The sequence below is a fragment of the Phallusia mammillata genome, chromosome 7, assembly GCF_965637545.1.
Source record: "Phallusia mammillata chromosome 7, kaPhaMamm4.hap1.1, whole genome shotgun sequence".
Classification (NCBI taxonomy): Eukaryota; Metazoa; Chordata; class Ascidiacea; order Phlebobranchia; family Ascidiidae; genus Phallusia; species Phallusia mammillata.
In genome coordinates, this window is record NC_137258.1 from 12494084 (window position 1) to 12520655 (window position 26572).

At 37.2% G+C, this 26572-nt stretch overlaps 3 protein-coding genes and 1 long non-coding RNA gene across 4 annotated transcripts; all 4 read right to left on the bottom strand.

Moving 5' to 3' along the window:
* Nucleotides 1-30: 30 nt before the first annotated feature.
* On the bottom strand, nucleotides 31-7574 carry LOC145238081 (uncharacterized). The gene is made up of 10 exons (XM_080101131.1): nucleotides 7382-7574; nucleotides 7164-7318; nucleotides 6997-7104; nucleotides 6564-6673; nucleotides 6353-6481; nucleotides 4780-4842; nucleotides 4553-4718; nucleotides 4330-4478; nucleotides 4024-4176; nucleotides 31-1420 (listed from the first exon to the last, which is right to left on the bottom strand). Exons 1-10 carry the CDS (start codon nucleotides 7456-7458, stop codon nucleotides 1187-1189), a joined length of 1344 nt encoding a protein of 447 aa, XP_079957257.1. The 5' UTR covers nucleotides 7459-7574; the 3' UTR covers nucleotides 31-1186.
* On the bottom strand, nucleotides 4890-6343 carry LOC145238084 (uncharacterized). The gene is made up of 2 exons (XR_013862078.1): nucleotides 5556-6343; nucleotides 4890-5476 (listed from the first exon to the last, which is right to left on the bottom strand). It is a non-coding gene; the product is annotated as an uncharacterized LOC145238084 (long non-coding RNA).
* An 8407-nt stretch (nucleotides 7575-15981) lies between the features above and the next one.
* On the bottom strand, nucleotides 15982-24307 carry LOC145237045 (synergin gamma-like). The gene is made up of 13 exons (XM_080099758.1): nucleotides 24067-24307; nucleotides 22756-22957; nucleotides 22003-22109; nucleotides 21734-21899; nucleotides 21478-21657; nucleotides 21144-21247; nucleotides 20796-20981; nucleotides 19285-20658; nucleotides 18901-19039; nucleotides 18725-18835; nucleotides 18056-18262; nucleotides 16893-17041; nucleotides 15982-16619 (listed from the first exon to the last, which is right to left on the bottom strand). Exons 1-13 carry the CDS (start codon nucleotides 24163-24165, stop codon nucleotides 16440-16442), a joined length of 3204 nt encoding a protein of 1067 aa, XP_079955884.1. The 5' UTR covers nucleotides 24166-24307; the 3' UTR covers nucleotides 15982-16439.
* Nucleotides 24308-25038: 731 nt separating this feature from the next.
* On the bottom strand, nucleotides 25039-26377 carry LOC145237051 (DNA-directed RNA polymerase II subunit RPB11-a). The gene is made up of 3 exons (XM_080099764.1): nucleotides 26312-26377; nucleotides 25995-26084; nucleotides 25039-25667 (listed from the first exon to the last, which is right to left on the bottom strand). Exons 1-3 carry the CDS (start codon nucleotides 26362-26364, stop codon nucleotides 25457-25459), a joined length of 354 nt encoding a protein of 117 aa, XP_079955890.1. The 5' UTR covers nucleotides 26365-26377; the 3' UTR covers nucleotides 25039-25456.
* Between the last annotated feature and the right edge of the window lie 195 nt (nucleotides 26378-26572).

The following is a 26572-nucleotide window of genomic DNA, read 5'->3' on the forward strand; positions in this document are numbered from 1 at the left end:
CGATAAAAATATAATGTAAAACGGTTAGGCTTAGGACAATAAAAACAATGTATTTCAAGTACAAAGCTGAACATCATTCGCTTGATAATCCTAGAAAACATAAAAAAATCTTGTCGATCCTTGAAAGTTAATAATGACATAAATACTTTTTAATTATTTTTCGATTTTCTCCCAAAATGTCAGTTACATTTCGTAGAAAACAGTAAATCCAGGAAGACACAGACTATGGAGTTGTGGTGATAAGTAAGCGCAGTACGACATAATAGCAAAACACACATATTACGGAGTAATACCATCACACAAAGAATGAAGTCGACCGAGCAGAATAAAATTGAAGAAAACATGACCAGTAGTTCAAGTACGTCTTGTAAAGGTTGCACCTCCAAATCGCAAGCAATCTAATTTGTGACAAGTGCCCACTATAGGCTGTAGGAATTTCGTCAGTGACTTAACCCAGCCAAGAAGATCTGTGCCTGAGAAAGTCCAGAACAGGTTTTTTTAAGGTTTGGTTTGGGTGACCGCTAAGTAGTTTTAAGAGACCGCAAGTGTTTCATTTAAATACCAAAAAAAGCCATATTTGCTTATTTGGGAAACCGCTGGAGAAATTTGGGGGACCGTTTCGGTCCCCCCAAAACACCTTAAAAAAACACTGGTCCAGAACGTCTGCGGTTTTACCATTTCACGATCAAATACAATGTATAGCAGTCTTGTGGTATGAAGAGGCGAATACAAATACTGCAATTGTAAATGGGAACTAAGCAGAAAATTTTGCTGTGTTAAAACTATCACGGAAAAGACATAAATTATATAAATGCAATGCTGTAAACTAGACACACAGATTTGGTAACAATGTGCCAGCAATACTAAGGCAAATCCAAAAATTGCTTTTTCAACGCAAGGCAAAGTTTTACAAATCAATGGAGAAAATAAAACATGTCACGTGAGGAGCTTATGTGGTTCATAAAAAAGGCTGCTGGCCTAAGGCAGTCCATTAAGCAAGGTCCTATATTTAAACATACCATTAAAGGTAATGCGGTTAAAACACAAACAGTAAAATCGAAAAAGCACACAAAAGAAATAAAACTTCAACCGCTAGGGTGCATAAAGTCGCCCTGTAGCAGACACTCAACTGCATAGTCGGAAAAAAAGCTGTTAATGCAATACTTGCTGGCGAGTTACACTGGTTTTAAGTGGGCCTTTCGATTTGTTCATAATGGTGTTGGCGCGCAACTCTGGTGTTGTTTGGGTGGTGTGAGGTTGTTGGGGCCGACACGTCGTTTTCTGATGCAGTTTCACCGCTCCTTACGTCCTGTATCGATTGATAACCAGGGGTGTTTTGATTGGGCGGTTGGAAAGCCCCGTCAGCTGAGCCTGATGCGCTCACACTTTCATACACCGCCTCCGGGTTGTTTTCCTCTATCTGTGATTTCAAAATACATTTTTTTGTAAATAGGAGTCGACCTTCTTAACAAGGGTTTGCGCCGCTTGAGAGATGTTACACATTTTAAAGCGGACGTGATTTAAGATTTTAACCAAAATTTAGGAGGGGGAGGAAAATACGATTTACAGCCATTGGGTTAGGTACAAGATTTAATAAATAACGCAGTAACATAAATAACTGAGAAAGTACATCGCGGCGTGCCTAAAAACATATGCTTTACACATTTTACGTTTGGTTACTCTTATCAAGTCATTTTAGGGTATGAAAGCCATTTACGCTTCTAGTGAGAAAATGAAAGCTCAGAGCTTTAACTATCGGTTTCTTAACGACCTTGCAGCTGACAATAGTGTTTGTTGTTCACCTTCAGTTCTACACAAGATGGGCGATGGAAACACAAACGACACCACTTTTGCCGAGAGTACTTCAATAGACACAAAAAAAATCAAAAACAATAAAAAAGAAAAATGTTGAGTACTAAAATATCTAAAATCGATAAAATATTTTATGTTTGTTTGTTCCCATTCAACAGGCTTTAAAACCATCACATTACAGTTATATGCACTGATTCATGGCTAACATCTCCATCTGTCCACCACCGTAAAGTGTCATAAATGAATTGTTAAGTACATAAAGCAACTGAAACCACCTGACACCATTCAGTGTCCGACATTGTCACAAAAACGACTCCTTTATAACCGGATAAAATGGTAGTACTTAGTAATATGAAAGTTAAAATTGGTCAGTTGAGTGGCAAAATGACAATGCCAATTTCAAACTTTCTTAAAAACATATTTCATTAATAATAGGAAACAAATTTGTCAAAACTTTTGTAACTATTCACGTTTAGCTTCATGAAAACATGCTTAAAATCCGACTATTGTAACCTGGTAATAAACTTTCAGGTTAGCAGCCGGCGCTAACAAGAAAAACGTTACTCAAAAAAGGTGGCACTAGCAAAAATTAGAGCTACACATAAATAAATAAAATCGTTTTAGTAAAATGCCTGAGCTAAAAATGCTGAAGAACTGTAAGAGTAAAAGTGTTGTTGTAGTCAGTTTTATATCTGAATTTGGTTCGAATTTTCTATGCCACTAGATTACATTAATTGGCTTTCCACCACAACATTTTCAATTATATGAAATTTTACAATACCCAGTATTTAATTTTAAAAAATGCCTTTGCCGCAACAGTGTACAGTTGTTATTGCACTTGCACCAAGTAAGAAGTAAGAACGGAAAAAATCGAATCATGCGTTGTGTCACATATGACTGACAACATGAGACTGATTGGCAGAGTCATTTAGTCACGTGACCAGGAAACGAATGCACTATTTATTACGACATAAAACGATTTGTCTAAATCAAAACAAGCCCTCCTTTTGATAATAGACACAATAACAACGACTAGTTTTAAAAAAACAACTACCGCATGTTAGAGGTGTGTCATACTGTTCAGCACATATTTGGATAATTACAGAACGGCAAAAATAGACATGACTTTACCATATTTGCACGAATACTTGACAACCGTGCTATCGGACATGTATAGACTTCAACGACCTATTATCCACTTGTAAAAATAACGTATGTGGCAGCGAGTCGATTTGGTGACTTAATACCGCAAATTGGCGCAACAGAACACCTCACAGAGTACCGAAGTCAGTGAGTACCACGTTTATCAAAATTGCCTGTGGCCGCATGCAACTATCGAAAGCATTTCGCCCACTGTAAGCTAATACAACGAAGCAATTGTTATGGTCTTGCCATACCATGATTTTTGCGAACTGGGATCCCATGAGAGTAACTATCATTAACTCAGTTTATACTGCTGCATACATTTGTGTCGGCTGTGTCATGGGACAAAAGTCCGTGGTACAAGACTGGGTATGACGCTACTTTGGTTAGTACAAACATCGTATATCAGGTGTTGGCAACCTTTTGCCAGTTTACTTGCCATCTCAAAAAATCATTTGCGTTCCAACATTTTTGTGTGCAGCAGTGGTTTGTATTAGCTGATTTGTGTGCTACGTTTTTAGTTACATCATAACATTCTGGAAACACCCAATTTAAAAGTTAAATTATATCATGCCCTACTTGAACATGAATTAGAAAGTTGCTTGTCATGCCATGAATAAAATCCCATGTGCCAACAACAGCATACATGCCAAGGGTTGTCCACCCCCGCTAAATATAGTGTGTACGAATGATAGATGAATATATATGGTTAGGATTTTTGTACAAACCATAATCAAAAAATAAAACCGTTTAGATCAAAAAACAAATTAATTTTTTTGCACCTAATTAAAGCAAATAAAAACTGATGCCTAATATTTCATGTGATAAAAGCAGAACATTTGTTTGTCATTGCTGTGTCATGGTCAATGGTTTTGTATTGATTTTATGGCCTCGCTTGTATATAACAAAAGGCCAATTTCTGCAGTCAAGTAAAAAAATGCTTTACCTTTAGCCACACCTTACTTTCTGACTCAAAATAGGACAGATCATGTGGGAATGTTAACTGGCATTTTATCCACAAAGTGAACTTTGATGCTGAACCAACTTACAACAACGTAGAACACACACCTGGGCATAAACTTCTGATGTATTGGCTGTAAGATCATTGTCGGGTCGAATGATATTAGCATATCTTTGTCTTCTCTCATTCTCCACCTCCTGTCTGTGCCTCAGATGATCCAAACTCTCACGAACACATAGTTTGGCATACATAGGACCCGCCTGCAAAAAAAATTGGCTGGATAACAATTCTCATGTACATTATACAAATTCTTTGGCAAAAACAGAAAACACATCCTAAACTGGTTAAGTTACTTGCATGCAATCGTAAGGGTTTTGTTACTGTCAGGTTGATTTAGAAATGACATAACCGACCTGCGAATTTTCAGATTGCTCTTGTGTTTCATCTCCATCCCCATTTCGTTCCTCAGGTTCATCATTTGCTTCCTCAGTTTCATTTAACTCATCTTCTGGGTCAAAGTTTCGTTCTGGAATAGGGGGAGCAGGTGGCTCTTCATTCGTGGCTACAAAACAAGTACAAATTTTCAACCATGAGGCCAAATACCTTTATGTAAATCAACGCGTTTCAAAAAAGAACCTGTTTTCTTCCTGACTATTGATTTTCTCATTTTGTCTATCGATGCATATTCAGCATCGCCATAATTAATCTTGTCAGCTGCTTCAGCTGCTGAAGTTTTGCTGGAATCCCCAGCAAAGGAAGTTGAAGGTGTGTCTGTTTGGGAATTCCCACTTTTATCTGTTACCTAAAGAACAGTATAAATTGATACATTTTAAAAAGTGTACCACAAACAAATCTTTGTTTACTTGTCCTGGGTTGTCCACTTGTGCATAAAGATCATCACCATCTTCCACAACAACATCACCAACCTAAAAGGTATAGTCAAGTGGGGTAAAAAAAAACAATTTTTTGAAACTTTGTTGCCAAACTTTTATTTTAGGCAACAAAAGGTCAGTTTTTCTTCCCAACAAAGCTGATAGGACTACTTTTATAGTTATGTGACAAGTTTTTGATTTTACTAAAAAACAAAAAAAATATTTGACAAAAACTGTTGTTCTTTTTTAACCCGAAAAAGGTACAAAAAAAACAATGTCGGGGTAAAAAAAAACAAGTGGACATTAGGACCACTGAAAAAAAAATTAAGTTGCAGTTGGAACTTCAATTCAATTATATGAACTTAATAAACCATCTTAAAGTCAAAGATAAGACAGAAATTTCATTAATAACGCTGTTACAATAAATAAGCCAAAAAAAACACAAGCCACATAAAATTCTTTGTTTTCGAAATTTTACAAACCAAACTTACAGCAGTTAGTAAACTGTTTGTAAATGAATAAAACACTTTCAAATTAGTGCTAAGACTTTCTATGGCTTTGTACCTTTATTGCACTGCATTTATTGCCTTTGATTTGGTCTTTTTTGTCATTTACCAGTCTTTTGTTGGTATGCAACTAGGTTTAAATAGAGCTCACCCACTTGCTTACCGGTCATGTAACCTAAAACCTTTTTGAAATAAAGTTTAATTTTCTTCCCCAAACTGCTTGAATTACCACATAATGATTTGATAACCTCTTTTTCTTACTTTATAGCATTTTTCTTTAGGCCTGGATCCCAATTTTTACTTTTAGCCATGCAGGTATACGTTTTGGTAAAAATTCCTCCAAAACTGGGCCCCAAAGCAATTTTATACAACTTTGGTTTAAGAACATGTGTTATAGGCTTTCTTTTTTATTTTCTAAACTTCCAGGTGACAAATAAAAATGTTTGGGCAAAAAAAATTTTTGGGGTGCCAAAAATACATAGTTTTTTATTACCCCATTCCTATAGAACCGTTTGGGGTAAAAACGAACAACAAGATATCTGAAAAAATTTAGAAGTTAGCCAAGTGGAGTCTTTTTTGTTTAATAGGTCATAGTTATGACACAACACAGAACAAAGGTCATTGACACCAAACTTGTAATAAAAAATCTGCAGGAAAGTTTCTAAAGGTTGTTGAAGACTTTTTAACATACGAATTTTACTACTGTTGTTTCAACCTGCAGAACATTGCCTAGAAACAAAATTTGAGAATGGTTTATGGCTTATTTTTTAGGCAGAGAATAAATACATCCTATGAAAAAGAAAGCATTTACAAAAAATTTTTGGTTTAGCTGTGAGGGTATTGTTTTTTTTTACCCCAACTTCAGCAAAATTTTTTTTTACCCCATTTGACTATAATTGTTTATATGTACCACAAAAAGCTAGAAATAAATTTAATAAACCTGTGCCATTTTAACCAACCAGTAAATAAAGTACAGTGGATAAAAATCCCTCCTAGAAAACACTAAGTCCATAAAATTTCTGTTCTTCAGTAACTCTAAAGACATATATTTGTAATACCTTCGCATAAAAAGAGGAATCACCACTTCCTTCAGGCACATCCAGGGTTTTGATTTTTATTCGCCCTGTGTCAGATTTCGGTCGCTCCTCAACTTTCGCATACATGTCTTCATCATCCTCATTCTCACCCTGCAGTCAATTTACTTTTGTTGAAAGTTCAAACAACAAATGTATATATTAGGGTTTATTGCAATTTGTGACATAAACTTACTGGTACAGTAACAGAAATTAGTTGTTCTGAAGATACTTGCAAGTCTTCTGGAGGTGGTGTTGGAAGTCTTCTACCTTTTGGACTGTGGTGTTTAATTTCAGGGCTTCCACCTTAACACAAAGCAGCGTAATGTGATGATAAATTATGGTAAAGTGTGAAGCAAGATAAAATGTTGAGGTTACTTGTTCTGTAAGCAAGAAACTCTTGTTTACAGAAACATTTTTAATCTTTGACTTAAATGGAAGGAATTGTAGAGTTTAATTATCTGTGAATAAAATTTTGTTTACAATTGTTTTTTATGGCTCATACCATGCTGTAAAATAAATATGAACATAAAGATAAGCTCATCTAAAGTTTGTACCAAACCATATAAATTCTTGTCCAACTTAAGGTTTAAAAGTAAACACAAGCTGTACCAAGTAACTCAACTAACCGCTTCCAGACAATTCACTTGTAGAACCATTATGCTGACCATATGAGTTTTGTGATATAGAATCATGTCCCATTACTGGAACTTGTGGAAGTTCTCGACTTGTTTGAGCTAAAAAAAGAGTTTTAGCTTACGGAGTCATACCACAATAATAAAAAACTGCTTCTTACAGGAAGAGTGTGGTCTTCTGTATTCATTTCCATTTTGGTTTGGTGGTTTCTGTTGTAGACGATTGTCATTTTGTAAAGGTTCTACTGATACTTTAGTTGATTCCTCATTGTTTTCAACTTTTGGTTGATAGCTGACTGTTTTCACTGGACTTTTCCTTCAAAGAAAAAGTATAAAGCAAAAACTAAATACCAATTCACTTTGCAAATTGCTAACTTACTTGGTTTTTGTGCAAATTAGCAACAAAAATGTGGTAATAAATATTGAGATGATACAGCTGGCTGTAAGCAAAATCATGCTTTACGCAAAGGTAGAAAATTAGGGATGTTTTTCCGCATTATCCAGGCTACATTGATTACAAAAAAATTACTTATTCAGTTGATGATCTGCATTGAATAGTTAAAGTGATTTGTGTTGGTTCATGCATTAAATTGTGAACAGAAATCGGAAACACTTTCCAGTTACGTTACGAATTTAGCAGAAGAATTACTGTGTTTCAAGTTTCAACTCATAAGCTTTTATTTCTGAAATTGCAAAGCTGACTTTCTGGATCTTTACACAACAAACAGTTATTTGTGGTGCTCCAGGACAAATACAACTTCCTTGCTAACTTGACGAAGTTAGAATTCTAGAAAATCTTGTATTTGGGTAAAATAAACATCTGCTCTGCTGCTGTCGGTATGAATAATGAAATATAGTCAATCTAATAGCTGTGTGTCAGAAATAAATAGGGGTCTGTCAAGGGTCAAGTGTATAATCGTAAGTACATTGGTTAATGAAGTTACAAAATCATGAAATTACGTCACAACACAGTTTAGGTCATGTCATGACGTCAAGCAAACACGTCTCTGTGACGTTATTAACAATGTTTTTGACAACACCAAAAAATTTGACGTCACTGATTAGAACTTGCGAAGCCTTTCCAGTTGCCAACCACTTTTGCAATAACAATAAGGTAAGGCCGAAAGTCCGAAACAAACTGTCGAACTACAGTTAGGTACAATAACAAATTTTAAATTAGCTGGTGATAAACCTCTACCGCGGGTATCAGCGAAGAACGGTTATAGAGTTCTTTGGTACCATATTTACTCGATTGTAAGCCGCGGCTTACCTTATATTGTTATTTAGCTGCCGTTTGTGCGGCTTATAATCGAGGGCGGTCTGTATTTTAATTTTATACCGAAATTATTTCTACACTCATTTAAATTATTGGGGTTCAAAACATGCATGTACAGATTATACGTCGATGTACGTTCTGTTGGGTACAGTTATCAACGTAACTAACAGATATGGGCAAATAGTCATACCATATAACAACAGAAAGATGTATTAAGAAACAATAGTATCAAAAATTCCAGCGTGCGGCTTACAATCACGGGCGGCTTACATTATTTTTTTAACACCTCAACATGCGGTTTACAATCGAGGGCGGCTTACAATCGAGTAAATACGGATACGGTTCAGACACAAATTCCAAATGCATAAACAACGGGAAAATACGTCGAAATTGATGTAAAACAATACTACACTCCACCAATGCTTACAATGATTAGCAACACAACAAACTATATTGATTTAAAACAACAAAAAAACGATTACGAATAATAATATCTCCATGGCGCGAGGAATTATGACGATATTGTTAATATTATGCCCTGAAAGAAAAACAATCGTAAAACCGTAAAGCATGTGGGTGTATGTTAGATTTAATTCAACAAACGCGGTCGTAAAGTATTATCGCAAAACATTTTGTGACCCTTATTTTCACCTTCATACATTCGTCTCGCGACCCGATGTTTTCGGATGGAAACAATTTGTGCTCGAACCATTTTAGCAACTTTCCCGATTCCGCTGCTTTGATTTGTTGCCTTGGCTTTCGCGCTTCAGATAGAAAGATTGTGAAAAATTGACAAAGGGTTTACATAAAACATTTACAACGTACTCCTTTCTCTTGCTTCTGTTTCGCCCTTATTGTCGATGGGACTCGCCAAAGCCTATTTCAAAAACACGTTAAGATACCGAACCGTATTTCATCAAGAGCTTACGCTTTCTTTGAAACTTTCTTGGGATGATACAGAAGAAGGGGAATGGTAGGCTTGATTTATCTCGTCCTCATGTTCCAAAGCCACGGTGCACATGTCACAAGCACCACTTGTAATTTCCAAAGCATTTTTGGCCGTTGTCTCGTTACAACTGACTGGTGACAATCGAACTTGAATTCTATTCTCATTTCGTTTAGTCGGAAGAGTGCCGACCTTGCTTTGTGTGCCAAATGATTCCAACATCTCGTTGGTGTGATGAAGAATCGGGCAATTTGCCACCCAATTGTCACCCACATCGTTGTCAACTATGTCGTAAAGTTGAATGATTCGATCTGATTCAGCGACTGGAGGCAAGTTGTCATCGGAAATAGAGCGCCGTCTAGTGAGCAGAGTCAAGTTGAAATTTTCACGAATGTCCATTGCAAAGTCAACGCTATTTTTCTTTCTTTTTGCGTCCCGTTTCTTTGAAACAAGTTGGCGGTCTTCGCTGCGTTTCTCCTTCGTCAATTGACGATCATCCCCATTAATCGCCAGATTTCGTAAACACGCGGTGCAGTTATTTGTTGCCGTGGAAGCATGATTTGAATCCTGCATTCCTGTATTACACTGGGAGGCAAACATTTCTGCTGAAGAAATCGGTACTGTGCTTCCTCTAGTAATTTCTTTCGCTGCTCCAAGTATGCGCCAACGTATTTGGCCTGACAATTGTACACTGAGAAGTAAAATACATGCTGCTACAATACCCACACATGACAACGTACGGTCCAAACAACTTACCTGGATTGTTTTCTATTCTTAGAAGGTCATCCTTGAGGATTGGCAGCAAAGTTTCGTTTTTGTGAGTATAAAATCAAATAAGCATAAAAGTTTTGGTGTCATTGCGTGCTTACCAGTCTGTTGGCACCAGGGTGTAGCGAGGTGTTTATTCGAGGTACAACGTAGTAGAATAACACAATGAGCGAATACGACGCATAAGACGAGAGTCAGAGAAAGAAGGCAATCTGTCCGGTTCGCTGTAGTATGAAGGCACACGATAACGGAAGTGAGAGAGGCCGCTACATGACCCCCCTCCAGAAACGGACATAATAAAATTAACACATAAAACGCGACGGAGTGCGAATTTGACGCGTGCGCGTGTGTTGGCCCGAAGGTAAAGTTTCTGGCTGCTGACCTGGTGGATCCGCCAGGGCAGGAACGGGTTCGGGTGGAACCGGATCGGGCGGTGCTGAAATATGCGATTTCTTCTCGGATGGCACCGGTTGTGTCGGCGTTGGTTGGTGCGCGGAATTGGGAGGGCGACCACGGCGTGGGGGTTGGGCCACTTGTACCGGCTGCGTAAGGTCGACATGCGCTGGCTTAAGACAGTCGATGGAAACGAGCTGGTTGCTTTCGCCGATAGCAAGCGTGAAACCCTTGCTTCCTCGATCAATGACGCGAAAAGGGCCATCGTAAGGTGGTGTAAGCGGGGGTCTATGGCCTTCTTTCCGTACGAAAACGTACGGAGTGGAGGCCAATGCTGCGGGGACCGTTGTGCGGACAGGACCGTGGCGTGACATTGGAGTCGGTACAAGTTGACGCACCGTAGCCTTTAACGATTGAAGAACCGTTTGGGGTGAAAGCTCGTGATGTTCTTGGCGGAAAAAATCGCCTGGAACGGTAATGGTAGAGCCGTAAACAAGTTCGGCCGATGAAGCCTGCAGGTCTTCCTTTGGAGCTAATGCTTTTAAGAGCGAACTGTGCCTCCGCTTGCTGAAACCAAACTCGTGGCTGAGCTGTCCAAAACGTCGGTAACTTTACTGCTACAGCATTCTCTGAGTTTGTGGCTTCTGTCACAATGCAAAAATAACGTTTTTGCACGCTTGGGGTCACCAAATGTAGCGAGGTGTTTATTCGAGGTACAACGTAGTAGAATAACACAATGAGCGAATACGACGCATAAGACGAGAGTCAGAGAAAGAAGGCAATATGTCCGGTTCGCTGTAGTATGAAGGCACACGATAACGGAAGTGAGAGAGGCCGCTACAAGGGGGAATTTGACAGGAACGTGTAACTCACGGATGAGTAAAAACTAAACAACTCTTCGATCTCTTTCGGGGTTTATGATCGAGTAGTTGATTGATAAACTCCTTGCATTCTGGTAATGAGATTTTTAATGGTAAAATAAACAAGTAACAATTATACATGAAGAGCACAAAAAGCACCGACCAGTACCAGAAAGCCCTTTGCCAAACGGCAATTTTTCGTGCTTCGCTTTTTCGTACTGGTGCAAAACTTCTTGGACAGTTGTGCCCGGGAACGGGTTTGTCAGAACAAATAGAACAACACCTCCGCGAAAACAATTCGAGTTTGACACCTTTTTAGCCTGGCAGCAACACAACAAGGCTCACAAGCTCTACAGATCGGCACTCATGCCAATTGTACCCTTCACCGGTAGCCAACAAAGCCTCAGGGGCAACAAAACCTGGCGTCCCACACATTGTACTGTTCGATATTTCTCTGCATGCGTTCTTGCATGCATCAGATTCAGGTATCTTGATCGAAAAGCCAAGATCGCCCAGTTTAACACCTCCATTAGACGTACATACAACAGTTGGCCGAGGATGCCGGTATTCGACCCGAAGATCTAAGCGGTCCAATGGCGGACAGGGAGGTGTGAGGAGCATAGTCAGTTTGGCCCTGGCAACTAGCCCGATATGATGATGATATGACCTCCATGTTCGGTTACCAGAATGTTTTCCAATTTTAAATCCCGTAAAAACACAAAAAGGTTTTCAGAAAAATAGTAAGTTATCAGTACAATGACAGCAGATTGAATGTTCCAAACCCACCGATGGGCGATGTTTCTGTCGTGGAGAAACCTCAACCCACTTAGGATATCTCGAAAATAAGAACAGGCATTTTCTTCGGCGAAATACGGCGATTTCCTGTTTTTTGCAATAAAGTCTAGGTACAAACTTTTGCCCTTAGCCGCATACTCCAATACCAAAAAAATCCGCCTACACGAAACAAATAGATCCAGCACCATAACCTGAGGTATTGTAATATTAGCGACGAATCAGTTAAATTGGAGCCGTTTTCACAAATACATACGATGTGCGGACTCCCAAATGTCTCGTTCATGTTGGTAATTTCTCCGGGAACAAACTTAGCCAGCTTCGATAAATTCTTGACACCAACATCTGCATGCATGATCTTAATTGCAACCTGACATTCAACAAATGCACTGTTTTACGAAAGGCTCGTACATACTACAAGAAACTTAATGAACTGATTTAAAATGCTTTTTTATTCCTAAACATCAACAAATAGGTTTAAGTGAATATTGCAACCTATTCATCACCACAAGCTTGCGCAGTACAGTAATTTGATTGAAGGCAAACTGTAATATTTTGATAAACTCCGAATAATACAACAGTCAAACGTTAAACTGAGCCAATAAATTACCTTAAGATGCTTCTCCCTTCCGCTGACAAGTCTTAACTTGTCGCTACTGGCGATTTTGGTTGCAGTTGGTTCAGCCAAAAACACTCGGCCAACCGCTCCAAGAACTTGTCAGTCATCATATATCCATGAGACAAGCACACAGCTTTTTCCACCTTGGAAAGCCTATTTTCCCCACTTATTACCATACTTCTCTCTTCTATTCGAAAGCGATTTAAGGCAGCAATGATTTGCAATAAACTCGCGGCTAACACAACCGCACGACAGAATGCATAAAGCAAGTGTTGAAATTTCCAGTTTTGCTCCATACATCAACAAGCCTGGCTTACCCAGGTAACGGTTATGACGTCATAGACAGGTTTGTTCAATTACATGTGGAGATACTACATGGGAAAATTTGGGGGCTAACTTTATTTTTGTCTGTCTTTTAAACTATATTCGATCAAACCTTATTATATAGTTCCTCCAGTGCCAAACTGGGACATTTTGTTTCACTCGAAAATAATAACAGGCAGGCATTTTCTTCAGCACCAACATTTACACGCCCAATCTTAATCGCAACTCGAAACAGATGAAGAAAACTTGCTTACCTAATTCAAATACAGTTCATTCCTAAGTATCAACAAATATGTTTCACTAAATATTGCAACCCTTTTATTGCCACCAAAGTCTAAATAAAACACAATTTGTCCAACCAAAGCTTCATGATGCCCTTTTGTGTCCAAAATGATAGAAAAAAAATAACTTAAAAAAGCACAGTCTCATCTTGTCGCTACTGGCGATTCAGTTGGTTGAGGCAAAAACACTCGGCCAACCGCTCCACCGCCCTAAAAAATGACAGTCATCTCTTATACATGAGACGAGCAGACAGCTTTTCCCACCCTCAAAAGCTTGTTCTCTCTATACGTATTACCATACTTTCTCTCATATTCGAAAGCAAATTCACGTAGTTTTGTTTTGCTCTCAGCTCTCGTCTACCACAAGCGCACAACAGAATTTCTAGTTTTGCAAATTACAACACAAAACCTGGCTTACCCAGGTACCAACTATGACGTCATAGACGAGTTTGTTAAATTACATGTGAAGATTACAAAAAAATAAAAATGTGGAGGCTAGTTTTACTTTTTTGGTCTAAACCAGTGGTTCCCAACCTTTCGTGGACCATGGCCCCCTTAAAGTAACTTTTTGGCCTCGTGGCCCCCTTAAAGTAACCCTGTAGGACCTGTGTCCCCTTAAAATGTAGATAGCAATCTCACATTGGAATGCGGTATTATTTTTGACCTTAAACAGGTCTAATAGAATAAATGAGCATGATAAACCTCAGTATAAACAAATAGTATGTGAAATAGTCCATTTAATTCGGGAATAACGTTAAAGTGAAAATTACTTTTAGTAGGTGTTTCTTGTGAATCTACGCCCGTGGCCCCCCTGGACACAGCTCGTGGCCCCCCTGGGGGGCCATGGGCCCTGGTTGGGAACCACTGGTCTAAACTATATTTGGATTAATAATTCATCTTTTGCACCACCTATCAGAATTTAGCTAAATGTGGAATGACAGGATGTCACCGAGGTGTGGTGAAAGTAGGGCGCTGAAACAAAATTTATGATTGATTGATGGTAGCTCACCAGACAGTGTAGGCTACTCAATGAATCACAACAGAAATCTTCCAAAGCCTCGTCACCTGCCCTTAATTGAGTCAAGCAACTACTTTCACCGTTCTTTGCACGGCCTCAAGCATTGAAATTTTCTGCAACTCTTTTTGCAGTGCTTTATGCGTTGAAAAAAGTTTTTATACCGCGCCTCAACCGCGAATCGCTTTTTGGTGAATCGATTGTCTCGTCATTCTGATTTTGTTCAAACTCAGTATCGACTCTCTGTCCGCTCGATCTCACATCAGAGAAACTACTTATTAAAGATCTCATTGTCGTTGTGCAGAACTTGTCGGAAACAACGGGATTCGATTGTTTTGGCATCTTTGAACTTTTTGTATAAGTCTTAAAATCAGTCTGCTTTCTGCGCTACTGTTGCATGGCTTGCTATAAAATCTGCTTTAGTCTGTGTTTCCCATTACTGTTTCGTTTTTACTCTCCTTGGAAAGTCTTCCTGGTTTTCGCCTAAAAAACTGACTTTTGAACGATGGGCTTGGATTCAGCGCTTTGATAGGAATTGAACAAACAGTCTGAGCAGTCATTGCTCGACACAAAACGTTTGTTTGCGTGAAATTGTCTTGTAGTGTACCAGCATCCTCAAGACTTCTTTTCATCACCTCTTTTGTGTTTTTTAATTCATTCTGTAAATTTGTTCTTCGTCTGATGCATATCTTCCATCCATATGGCGGGAAGAAAAAAATAAGTAAACTTTATGTTTTCTAAACGCTTGGACCCACTGTTTGGTTTAGGTCTATCTACTACCCACCCACTATTTGAGCAATCTCCGTTTTTCATCCCGATTCCCGAATGACAAGAGTGCTTTTCTTGTCCGTCGATGTGCTACAATTATTTTTGCGTATGGAATTTTTATTGACTTCGTACTTAATCTCTACTACTTTGCTGGATTTTCTTCGTATATGTCCTATACGATAGGACGTTGGTGACAAAAAATAGGCGATTTATTTCAGATGCGATGGCCCAACCTTCGCTTTTGTTTTCCTTCAAAAACTAAAAATAGTCCAGGGTTCGTCTTCTGGTGGTTGGTAATGCCATCTCTTTGGTTTATTTTTTTTATTCATTTTACTTTGTTTGGTTTAATGCTCATCTTTACATCAGTGTGTGGTATTTCTGTATTTTCAGGAACTGATGAAACCGTTTTGGCCAAATATATAGTCCTTTACCTGAAATTGACTGATTCTGTCTTAACCAAAGATTTTATCGTCGCTCGGACATGTAGCGTATCTTTTAGCGAAATGAAACAGTAAGCAGATATGTTTTATCAAGTGGTGTGTATACGACAATTGTCGTTTAAATGAATCGGGTATTGCTGGAGGAGCATCGGGATGCATTCCAATTGAAAAAATGTAATACAGGAGTCGGGGCAGAAACACGGTAATTTTAATCCACACATGAGGTGGTTTAAAATTTTAAAAGTTTTTTTACAATTTTTCGGAAGTACGACGGCTGAATTTACGGTTAAAAACATACTTACTTTAACACAAAATTCGCTTACAGCGTACGGCCTATTGCAAACACGCTAAAATGACATACTTTCCACTTCAAAAAAATATATCAACACATTATTGGCAGAAAATTGATAATCGCAAGACTTTGTCAAAAATCAACTTAGTTCGGAATCATGTATGTTTTGACAGTAAAATTCTAGTAGGCTACTACATACAAGTACTACACGGACCCATGACATTTATTTGTAAATTATTATATGACATTATGTTTTATTGCACAATAAGAAGCAAAGTGAGTCATATTCATGTAAGCACTGACAGTAGCAGGAGGATAGAGAAGATAATAATCAATGAAAAACAATATGTTTAACATATCACCAAGACTTTTCACTGCACCAACGCTAAATGTAAATAACCAAACCCAAATAAATCAAATTGACCAGGCATTCAACAGTATATGCATAACATATGGGAAGCAACAAAGTTTGTCAGAATTTTACCATACAGTACCAATAAAAAATAAATACTCTATTTCATACTTCTGGGCTTTGATGGGAATATTGTCAAATGGAAGACCTAAAATAGTTTACAGCTAAACACAAGTTCAGCACCTTGGACCTGCCTGAAATACCTCTGTATCTGACTGCAGATTTTTATCATCAACTATAATAAACAGAATTCAAGTGGTAGGGGTTGGAAGATGTAATGATGGCAATGTTGAAGCTACACAATTGATCCAGAAGTTTGCACAAGTGGCATGGTAACTGCTTCCGCCATAACTGATGTTATCCTGCTTAATAGCGAGAAGACAAACACCACATGCCTCAGTTTTTTCAGTAGATAGCTCATCATGCGAATCCTGTTAAAAACAAATCTCCTGTCGGTCAGATTTTTATCGTTTTCTTGATTAAAAAAGATTTTTTTTTTATTTCTAACAACTTGCTCAAATTTCTTAAATATGTCACACCATTTGGGTTGAAAATAGGATCTTTGATTAAAGCATAACAATTTTGTCCACTTGCTTATTTGCAATTAATGCACAAAAATTTAGCTAGCAACATAAGAGTGAAGCAAACATTTCAGCAACACTAAATTTTGCATTAACATGTTTTTGGGAATTACTCCAACTTACATTGACAGGTGCATTTGGACAAAATGACAGTAGATTATTCCATGCAAGCTGAATTTGTTTGTGAAGATGCTTTGAGGCCTCTCTTTCTAAGTTCCAATGTTGGGCACTTTGAAAAATTTTACAGGCTACAGCGTAAACCTCACCCAGATCTTCAAAAAATATGTTAAAATTTAATACTGTTTAAGTTTGATTCTACACTAGGGTTGAAATTTCAGGACCTAAACAAAAAATCCTGGGATCAGGATTTCCTAAAATTAAGATTTTAGTTGCAAAGGACTTAGTTATGAACTGTGCATTGTGTTAAACACATATTGTTTTAAGCTTAAAACACACATATATATATAGTACAGAACAAACATTTTTCCTAAAATAAAACAAGCCAGCACTTGTATTGAAGCTGTATGCCACTGCTTTCACTATAGGTTGTCAATCTGTTTGTGGCAAATCAAATTTTTTTTGCAAAATACTTCAGTAAGTGCAAAAAAAAACTTCACACCCAAGTACACTAGATGGACAAGGCACAACAATTCAATTTCCATTATAGAGCAGGAGTCACCAACTTTTTTCATAACGGGTCGGATCATTTTATAAATTATGCCCTGACAGAGCATTTACCAAAGCATTTGTTCGCCCACAATGTCTATTCTTTGCTTTGTTTGCACGTAACAAACCGCTTTAAAATCATACATATCCATTGTAATCTTGTAAGATCAGCTAAAATTATCACTATAATCCATTCTGCAGGTTTGAGCAATCGCTAACATATTACGTTACAAAATGCTTCATACAGTTTATCAAACCAAAAATACCTTCGCGGGCCGAAAAAAAAACGCCAAGGGTTGTAGTTTGGTGACCCCTGTAGGGCATCAAAACACACTTTTACAATGCTGATTGGTATTGTATGAATGATTGTTTTTCATGAAAGAGTTTTGCAAAAATTCAGAAAATAAATTCTTAGATGATAAGAATTATTGAGTTCATTGCTTAGATTTTATTTTGATACAGGCAGTTTGATGTGCGTGTCACCTGGAATAAAATTTAAAATACTGCTTATGAGCTATAAATGGTTTCTGCCATTACATCAGTAAAATACTAAATATTTGCATTTACAACTTTACATAGCTTACAAAATGTGAGAAATATACCTTATTACAAGATCTTACCTGCAAGGAATTTACTTCCTTTTGAAGAACTCACAACTTCAGTACAAACACTAGGAGACTCTATTGCACTTAAAATTTCATTGGTATTGGAAATGACATTGTAACAAGCACTCAAACATCTTTCCCACTGATCAATATAAACATCTGGTTGAGTTGGCTGATCCTTTCCACTAGTGTTTAAATGTTTGTCTTTGCTGGAAAGGGTTTCTGAAAGTAGTCACAGCTTGTTATGTGCACGGCTGCAGAAGTCACAAATTAAATTTGATCACCAAATTTCTAGTCAGTTGATAGGCAAAAACAATAGCACAACACTATTTGCACAAAATGCCCACCTTCAAAGTAATATTTTCGGTCCATGTATTAAAGCTTAAACTGAAAATACAGTTCACGCTTCCCTGGCAGCTACACCCAGTCTACAGCACTCCTACGGTTTATTGTTGACTGGGCAAACAAAGGCACTCAAGCATTGAGCACTTTTTTGCTTCACTTCAAATATGCCTCACAACCCATTGACATGGATCACAAAGCAAATATTTTACATCTGCTGTTTGCAGTGTTGTAAGTTTTTTGCCATGGGGTGTCATAAAAACTTTTGGATTTGGTAAAAACTAACAATGTTTCTGCAAGCTTTTATGTACAGTATGCAAATTTAGCATAAATTAGGCTTACCTATAATTCTCCTTTCCATTTCTGTATCTCTAAATGGGGCTTGTGTAGGTGATTTTGGGGAATTTTCCTGAAAATCGTCTTTTTGCACTGTCCATTGGGGGGATGCAGGATCTTTATAAACACAAAAACATTAAAATCACTAATAGGGCATTATCTATCAGAAATTATTAATTTACCTTGATTTGGTAGAACCGGCAATTCCAAATCTTCAGCTTCCATTTGCTTCTGGCTGTTATGATATTCAAATGCATCAAATGTGGTTAGTGTTGATGTTCCTTCTTCAAAATCATTAAATTCATCATCATAGGAGTCAGGCTATGTACAATATTTTAGTCATTTTTTGAGTCAGAAACAATTCTGTTTCTGATCAGTTTCTTTCGAACAACCTTTTGTTTTGTCACAAAAATATCTTTCAGTGGCGCCATTTAAGTAGAGTATAACTCTAAAGTTAACAATGTTTACAAAATATAAGTGGTACAAAATTACAAAATATGTGTATGCTACCACAAAAGTGTAGAACCATTCATCCAGCAGCTGAAATGTTATCAAACCCAACTCACCACCTCAGGAGGTTGTTCACCAAATCCAGAGTAATCATTGTCAATTTCAAATCCATAATCATTGCTGGTATTATGAACTGTTTCCACAGGATGCATGTTTGCTTCAAGGCCTTTGTCATGATTGTGATTAACAGTACCAATAGATTGCTGCAGTATTGTTTGTGAAAGGCTTGTGAACTCTAAACTCTTTACAGAATTGGTGTCAGATATTACTGAAAGGACATCAGTTTTAAATGGCGAATCATTCAACTTTAAATCATTTGCTTCCCTGTTTGGAGACTTTTCTGTGTCTACCTTGATTGTAGGCATACTTAACATTTCTGATTCTTTAAAAACGTTTTTGGGATTGGACTCAGTCTTGAAGCTTGCATTGTGTATCTCAAGATCAGTTTTTCCTGGCAACGGTGGCAAACCTATAATACTGCTGTTGTGCATGAATATATCGGTCTTAGTATCAGTAGTATCATTCATTTTATTATTAAAATCTGAAGACTCAAGTCTTTGTGGACCACCTTCAAACTCCCCAAACTCTGTGTCTGTTGTCATAACATGACTGTTGGGTGCATTGCTCTTGGTTTCCGTAGAAAATATTGATGTGTAAGATGGTGGATCTATATTTGGTTGCTGGATACTGTTTTGCATCTCTGGAACATCAGTTCGCACAGTATCAAACACAGAGTATTTGTCAGCGGACATAGAGGGCAAAGATCCCGCAGGGACATCATCAACATTAAATGAGTCAGTTACTGGTGGATCAAAGCCAGTTTGTTGTGGTTTCAAAAAATCATCTATGACGATATTTGATCCAAAAGAATGAAAAACAGAATACTTGTCAGGTGTTGGTTTTGTTAAACTTGTTTGCAGTGGATTTTCAACCTTATTTGATGATTGCATTGTGTTTTTATCAGGTGTTTTGAATTCAGTTGACCCCAAGTTAGCAGAAGGTTCTGCCATGTCATGTGACATAATTTCTGGTTCAACAACATCGCTTACATTCGACTTGGACAAAGAAAACAGAGAACTTTGCATAGAGGTATCTACACTGGGTGGAACTACAGAGTTTGGATTGTAACTGGAAACAGAGTTTTGACTAATAAGCTCCTCAGACATTATATGTGAACTGTTTTGCTGCCAAACAAATGCTTGGGCATCATTCAAAGGCACATCAGTTATTTGTTTTGAGGTTGTAACTGATTGAAAGTCTTGAAAATCATCAAAGTCATCCATATCATTCTCCTGGGTGTCTTGTTCTGGCAGTTTGGGTGCCACTTGCTTTGATGATGTTGTTTGGTTGGATGGGTTTATATTCAAATTTGGAAGCGGTGCATAAGGTAAAGACAAAACCGCATCTAGTGTGGGGTCGTGTTCCCCATTCTAAAACAAAACCAACAGGCAGTTCAGGAAACAAAACTGGCCACAGAAAATCATATTCAACAACATCAACAAAAAGCCACTAATGACTATGGTTTCTGACAATTAACCTATTTACAGAATACATGGCCAGTACAAACCTGCGTTAAAGCAATAAGGGCAAGTAAAATGTACAGCTCATGCTGATTTAATCTCCCAGGAACAGATATATTTGCAAGTGACCAGAGTTTTCCCAACATGTCATTTGAAAGCTGTGACTTAAGAAGAATTGGATAAACCTTTGCTGTGTCTACCATGCCATCTGCTGCAATGCATACCTCCAACACCTATATGAAATAAATCACAGTTTTACTTGATCATTATTTGCCAATGTAAACACATGGTAGGCTAGACAAATGTAAACATATATATACAGGAAGAACAAAACTTTAGTCATGTACATCAGTATCAGTAATCAAACAATATTTTAAAATATTAATTAAAACCACCTGGGAGTACAGAAGAGGAATCATTGAAGGTTCACTAATCCATTGTGGATATTTTGGTGCTGTTGTTTCTAAAGGTGGTGGAACTGGTGCACTGATTTGTGGAACTACAAAGCACAACAATATTTTTAGCACATTTCACAAAGACGCAGTGGTGCATAATGTATTATAAAAATGACTATGCCAATGGTTTTTATTTTTCCAAAACCTGCAGGCCAGAAAAAGTTTCCAATGTTTATAAAGCTTGGTGATTATACATGCAAGATGATAACGCACTACATTTACGAAAATATTACAATGGTGGTACTACAGTTAACACTTCATCACAAAACTTTACCATGAAACTCTGAATCAATCACATTCAGTTGGGACCAATTGGCAGACTTAGAACTTGACTGAAAAGTCTTTCCTTCAACTTTTGCTGTAATATCGGCAAGCGATGGCTTAAACTTTCTTGTTGCCTGTTGGGGGGCATTCAGATCCAAAGATGCCATCATTTTGGATTCCAAGTTGACCCCTACAACCAGAAAACAGCCATTGAAACAGCTTTTAATCTTTAAAACTTAGGGTAGAAAACCACAACAACTACCTACCACTAAACAAAGAAGGTTTCTGGGACTCAGAAACAGTTTGTGCAACAGTTTGATCAGCATGTATTGGTGATTGGGAGATGCTGTTTTGATCAGATGTAGAGCTATTACTGTTACTTTGCCCCAATGGGGCAGGTGACGCAGCTTGTAGAAAGTCACCGAAATCATCCTGAAATGATTGTAGTAATAAAGGAATATATATAGGACTCACAAAATTGAGGACAATATCTGTATTACAGCTATCATCTGTTCTAACAACATCCAAACTATACCTCAGGTAATTTTGATGATGTTGCAGAAGATAAAGGTTTGGATGATGGATTAATTTTCACAATGTTATCTAACATAGAGTCAATGCTTGTTTTTTTAAATGATTGACCTGGAGAAGAAAAATAAAAATAAATAAGTAAATCCTAATGTTAAGATTTGTAAGCACTTAAACTGACACATACAATTACAAAACAAAAACGAGTATTTACACATTAACATTCCATTCAGACTAAATTACAATGACAGAATCATAGGCGCCGAGTAGGCGGGCGGCCCTGCCACCTTGGGATTTTAAAGCACGGTGGCGGCTACTGTGGATATTTTGGTTAGTTTGTAGCGGTAAATATAGTCAAATCTGAAGAAAATTGGGAACAATTTTGCTTTTAAACAAATGTGCTGGCGATACAGCCACATGGCTTAAAACTGCAACTGGGTTTAGTTAGTGCTTTGTTTATGATGTCAAACACACAATTGTCTGCCAGTAAATGTTGGGCCATTGTTGTGTAGAGTGCAAATGTGTTGTAATAAATGGTCAAACTTGACGAAACATGTTTTTAAACGTTGCTAAGCCAATGATAAACGTTACAGCAACATGTTGCAATTGCGAATTAAACGTTATTTCTATGGAAAGTTTATTTCTTGTGGTTACATGCATTAGTGACAGCACATAAAGTGACGTCATATTTTATGTCTGCCACCTTGCATATTTGTAAAACTCAGCGCCTATGGACAGAATACTTGTAGTATATCCCTACCCAGGTTTTTAAACTTTCGCTGTTGTTCCAACTTGTATCTTTCATGTTTATCCAAAACTGGATTGGTATTCGGAGTTATAGCCTGCCTTGTTGGTTGATTGTTTGGCATATAATTTTGTTGAACAAAATTACTGTTCATTCCCACTTGCTGTCCTACAAAATTTGCCATTCCTTGAGGAGGGAAATTTCCATAGGCTGGCATCTGAAGAAAGAAACAACACAATACTTCTACACCGGCTTGATCTAAACCAGTGGTTCTCAAACTTTTTTATTGTCTAGGCCAAATGGTATTTTTAAGTGTGTAGGGAGCCGCAAAAAAAACAAAACCTTGAGAAAATCACTAAAGATTATGACTTTAAAAGCTAAAATAGCAATCTTTGGTGGTTTTCTGAGGTCTGGTGCGAGCCGCAAAATAAGCAGTTGGGAGCCGCATGCGGTCCCGAAAACCAAGTTTGAGAACCACTGATCTAAACTCTACAAGGAATCTATGGTACTAGGAAGCTCAAACAGACCACATTGCAATTAAAAGTACTACAAAATTGAAAAATAGGGTCTCTAAGAAAGAAGGTATACAGAACAAACAGCTTGAAGTGATGTTTGTTCAGTGCATTGTTTTCTTGACCGGTTTCTTTTATTCTACTCAAATACAACTGATCTGTTTGCCCTTTGCCAACTAATGTAAAAGAATGTGGTAATGTGACAATAGAGGAGATAAATAAGATTTCAGATTAGCAGACAAAGTTTTAAATAATGTTAACTAAAGTTTTAAATAATTGTTACTAACATTGATACCAATGCGTTGACAAAGGTGACCTAGGCTAAAAATTGCAAATTAGTACAAATAACGAGGTGCTAATGAAATTATAAATACAAACAGCTACAGTCAGGGTAATCTGGATTCATCACGATCTTAACTTAACTAATTGAAAAAAAAACGTATTTGCAATTTTAAGGCACAAATAATTTGCAATGTTTTTCTCAATAGAATGATTCAGTTAAACTGGAATATTTAATTTGAATTGTTGCCTAATTCCATTTTTACTTTAATCCATACACCTAACTTTGATGTGGCTATGTCATGATACATGCCATCAGCTCAATGTAGTCTACTTGTTACACTTCAATGTGCAACATTGTTTATGACATTTTACCATAGACACTTAGCTAAGTAATAATAAGTAACTTATGACATAATACTGATTTTTCATGTTTGTTGCCTGAAGCTTTTTAGGTACTTAGTGCCTACATGCTATGAATTTGTTTATTTGTTTTTTAAAAAATTTCCGAAAATGTACTTGAAAATTAGAATACCTGTTGAAAGCCGAATCCAGCATTGGGATTCTGCACAAACCCATGAGCGTTTTGATTGGAAGCAGGGTATTGTCCATTAATTTGATTGTTTGGAAACATTTTATCTTACTGAGTCACAATCAATTTGGCTTAGTTGTCCTGAACACTTAATTCCTCATATATTCAGCATGCTTACACTGCCATTTGTTAACCCAAATAATAAAACATTCTAAACGTAAAACTGTAAAAATAATGGAAATAAAAAATGTTACTTCCAAGTTCCAACTGTACTGTATCAAACAATTCTATGACTATAGTCACATATAAGTCAACTTGGAGGCCGATTAACGGATATACGATGACTTTTTAACAATTGAACGCATTACAAACTTTACGTAAAAAATTGGACAAGGTATAAAATAAAATTAACAACAACAACAGTACAACACAAATTCGATCTTAAAGCAAAGCAAACACTGTAAACCGTCACACTTGGATACCTTTTGGTCTGTAAGTGCGATCAAGCGTAACGCTTTTTAAAAACGCAGTGGAGCATAAAAAAGATTTTCAACCTAAAACTTTACAAGTAAACAATTTTTGTTTGCCCTCTATTTTCAGCTTAATTTTGCACAAGATGCAACGCCCGGTAACCTAATAGCTGTTTCAGTTTACGAATTGATACTATCCAGTTAAAAAATTGTGTTTGCAATGTGTTTATAACCCCATACGGATGTCCAACTCCAGGGATCTATTGTAATAAACTGGCATGCAATAGGGGGCAACCTTTCACCAGTAAAAGTTTTGTGCAAGTATTTCCCCCAAAAAATTCGTATCATAGGTTTCCATATCATCCTAGATTGAATTTCAAAGTTTTCAACACTGTTTTTAACTCCCGGTTTCATATTTTGCTGCTACACCAAGACAACTTACAAAACGCCTTGCAGAAAAACATGCCTGCCAATCAGGAATCTACAAAGAGTGCACACACACAAAATGAGCAGACTCGTTTTATTTTTTCAAATCTCATGGGAATGCTTGAAACGCAATGTTGATCAAACTGAATCATTGCATGACCAATATAATCTGCAAAGTGTGTCCAAATGTATTACCACACAAAGTAAATAACTTCTGTAGTTTTATGTAGAGTTGTGTAAAATAAATCATCGCTACTGATTGATTTACACATACAAATTTTGATGATGTATGTTTAAACCATTTGGAAAAAAACAGGTCTGGTGAAATAGCAAGTCGAGGCAAGTGAAAAGTAAAGTCGAGGCAAGTGTCTTCTAATAGCGTTTGGATTGTTTCACATTGGCACTTAACTTCATCCAGGGGCAGAAGCAGGACCACCCCCACAGAAGTTTACAACCTATTTTGCACAACCGTAATCACTACATGTTGTGCAGACAACTCATTCAATTCCTTGCTGTTTTTCTCGCACAGCAACTTTAAATCTTTCTTCCAGTAGTGAAATTTCACTGATGAGATCAGTTATTGCATTGGTGAAGGCTTCTTGTGGACTATAATCTCCAGTGGTCTGAACCCTCAAAATAAATTTGTGCTCCAAAGGATGAGGGATCTTATAACCAGCAAATATCACCTTTGGGTCTTTCAACAGTTGCCTATCACAACATTACTTGGATAAGAATGCTTAAAATATGACATATGATTTAGCCAGTTAAAATAAGAAGTCAACAGCTTTTCACACTATTGCTAGGGTTATAAATATAAGACTTACTGACAGATGGCCAGTAAAGGTCGGCAAAATTTGTCATAGCAGTGTTGTTTGGATGACCAAAGGTATTTATGGAAAATGTCAGGAATTTTGGCCCCTCATGTGTGGTAATCTTATTTTAAGCAGTTATTTTTTAAGATTAGTTTAGTGTTATGAAAATAAGTTCAGTTGTTGGTAATAGCATTCATAAAATTACTGAAAAAAACATACTTACGATCTTAACAAATTCCCAAGAGTATGATCCTCTTTGTTTACTGTAAAATGTGCTGCATTGGGAACTTTAGTGTCTTTTGTGATAGTAATTCTATTTAAATTGAAAACATTTAGTTAAAGTTACTTTAGTAACTCCTAAGTATACCTAAATAAACATAAAATACTGATATACCAAAGCATGGTTATTCAGCTCTCCAGACATATCTCATGGAAACTGGATGTTTCTTACACAATATTACTTTGAAGCGATTTAAAAATGGAAAACCTAAAAATTAACCCATGATTGTACTTGTACATTATACATAATTATATAATTACTTTTTCTCTCCCTCAAATAGTAGAAACGATTCAAACGCTGGCGGAGCATTCATTTTTTAGTTAAAGAACAATTTTGAAGCTTGAACCTGTGCAGTGTTTGGAATCCAGAAGCCAGAGCAACCCAAATCCAATTATCCAAATGTCCAATTCTTAAAAAATCTCAACAACACTCCCACACTTTTTTCATGTGTCGCTTTGAAATGTCGCGTGTCGCTTTGTTTGCACAGTAGTCTGACCTCGCACCTGTAGTATTCGAAGGCA

Excerpts from the sequence above, each read along its gene's own strand:
- LOC145238081 (XM_080101131.1), bottom strand. The coding sequence starts at position 7,458 with ATGATTTTGCTTACAGCCAGCTGTATCATCTCAATATTTATTACCACA. Across the intron at positions 6,482-6,563 it reads TAATTTCTGTTACTGTACCA|GGTGAGAATGAGGATGATGA; the intron begins GTAAGTTTATGT and ends AATTGACTGCAG. Across the intron at positions 4,479-4,552 it reads AATAGTCAGGAAGAAAACAG|CCACGAATGAAGAGCCACCT; the intron begins GTTCTTTTTTGA and ends CTTGTTTTGTAG.
- LOC145237045 (XM_080099758.1), bottom strand. The coding sequence starts at position 24,165 with ATGTTTCCAAACAATCAAATTAATGGACAATACCCTGCTTCCAATCAA. Across the intron at positions 20,982-21,143 it reads TTCCTCTTCTGTACTCCCAG|GTGTTGGAGGTATGCATTGC; the intron begins GTGGTTTTAATT and ends TATTTCATATAG. Across the intron at positions 18,836-18,900 it reads GCCGGTTCTACCAAATCAAG|ATCCTGCATCCCCCCAATGG; the intron begins GTAAATTAATAA and ends GTGTTTATAAAG.
- LOC145237051 (XM_080099764.1), bottom strand. The coding sequence starts at position 26,364 with ATGAATGCTCCGCCAGCGTTTGAATCGTTTCTACTATTTGAGGGAGAG. Across the intron at positions 26,085-26,311 it reads CTATTTGAGGGAGAGAAAAA|AATTACTATCACAAAAGACA; the intron begins GTAATTATATAA and ends CAATTTAAATAG. Across the intron at positions 25,668-25,994 it reads CTTGGGAATTTGTTAAGATC|GCAACTGTTGAAAGACCCAA; the intron begins GTAAGTATGTTT and ends ATGTTGTGATAG.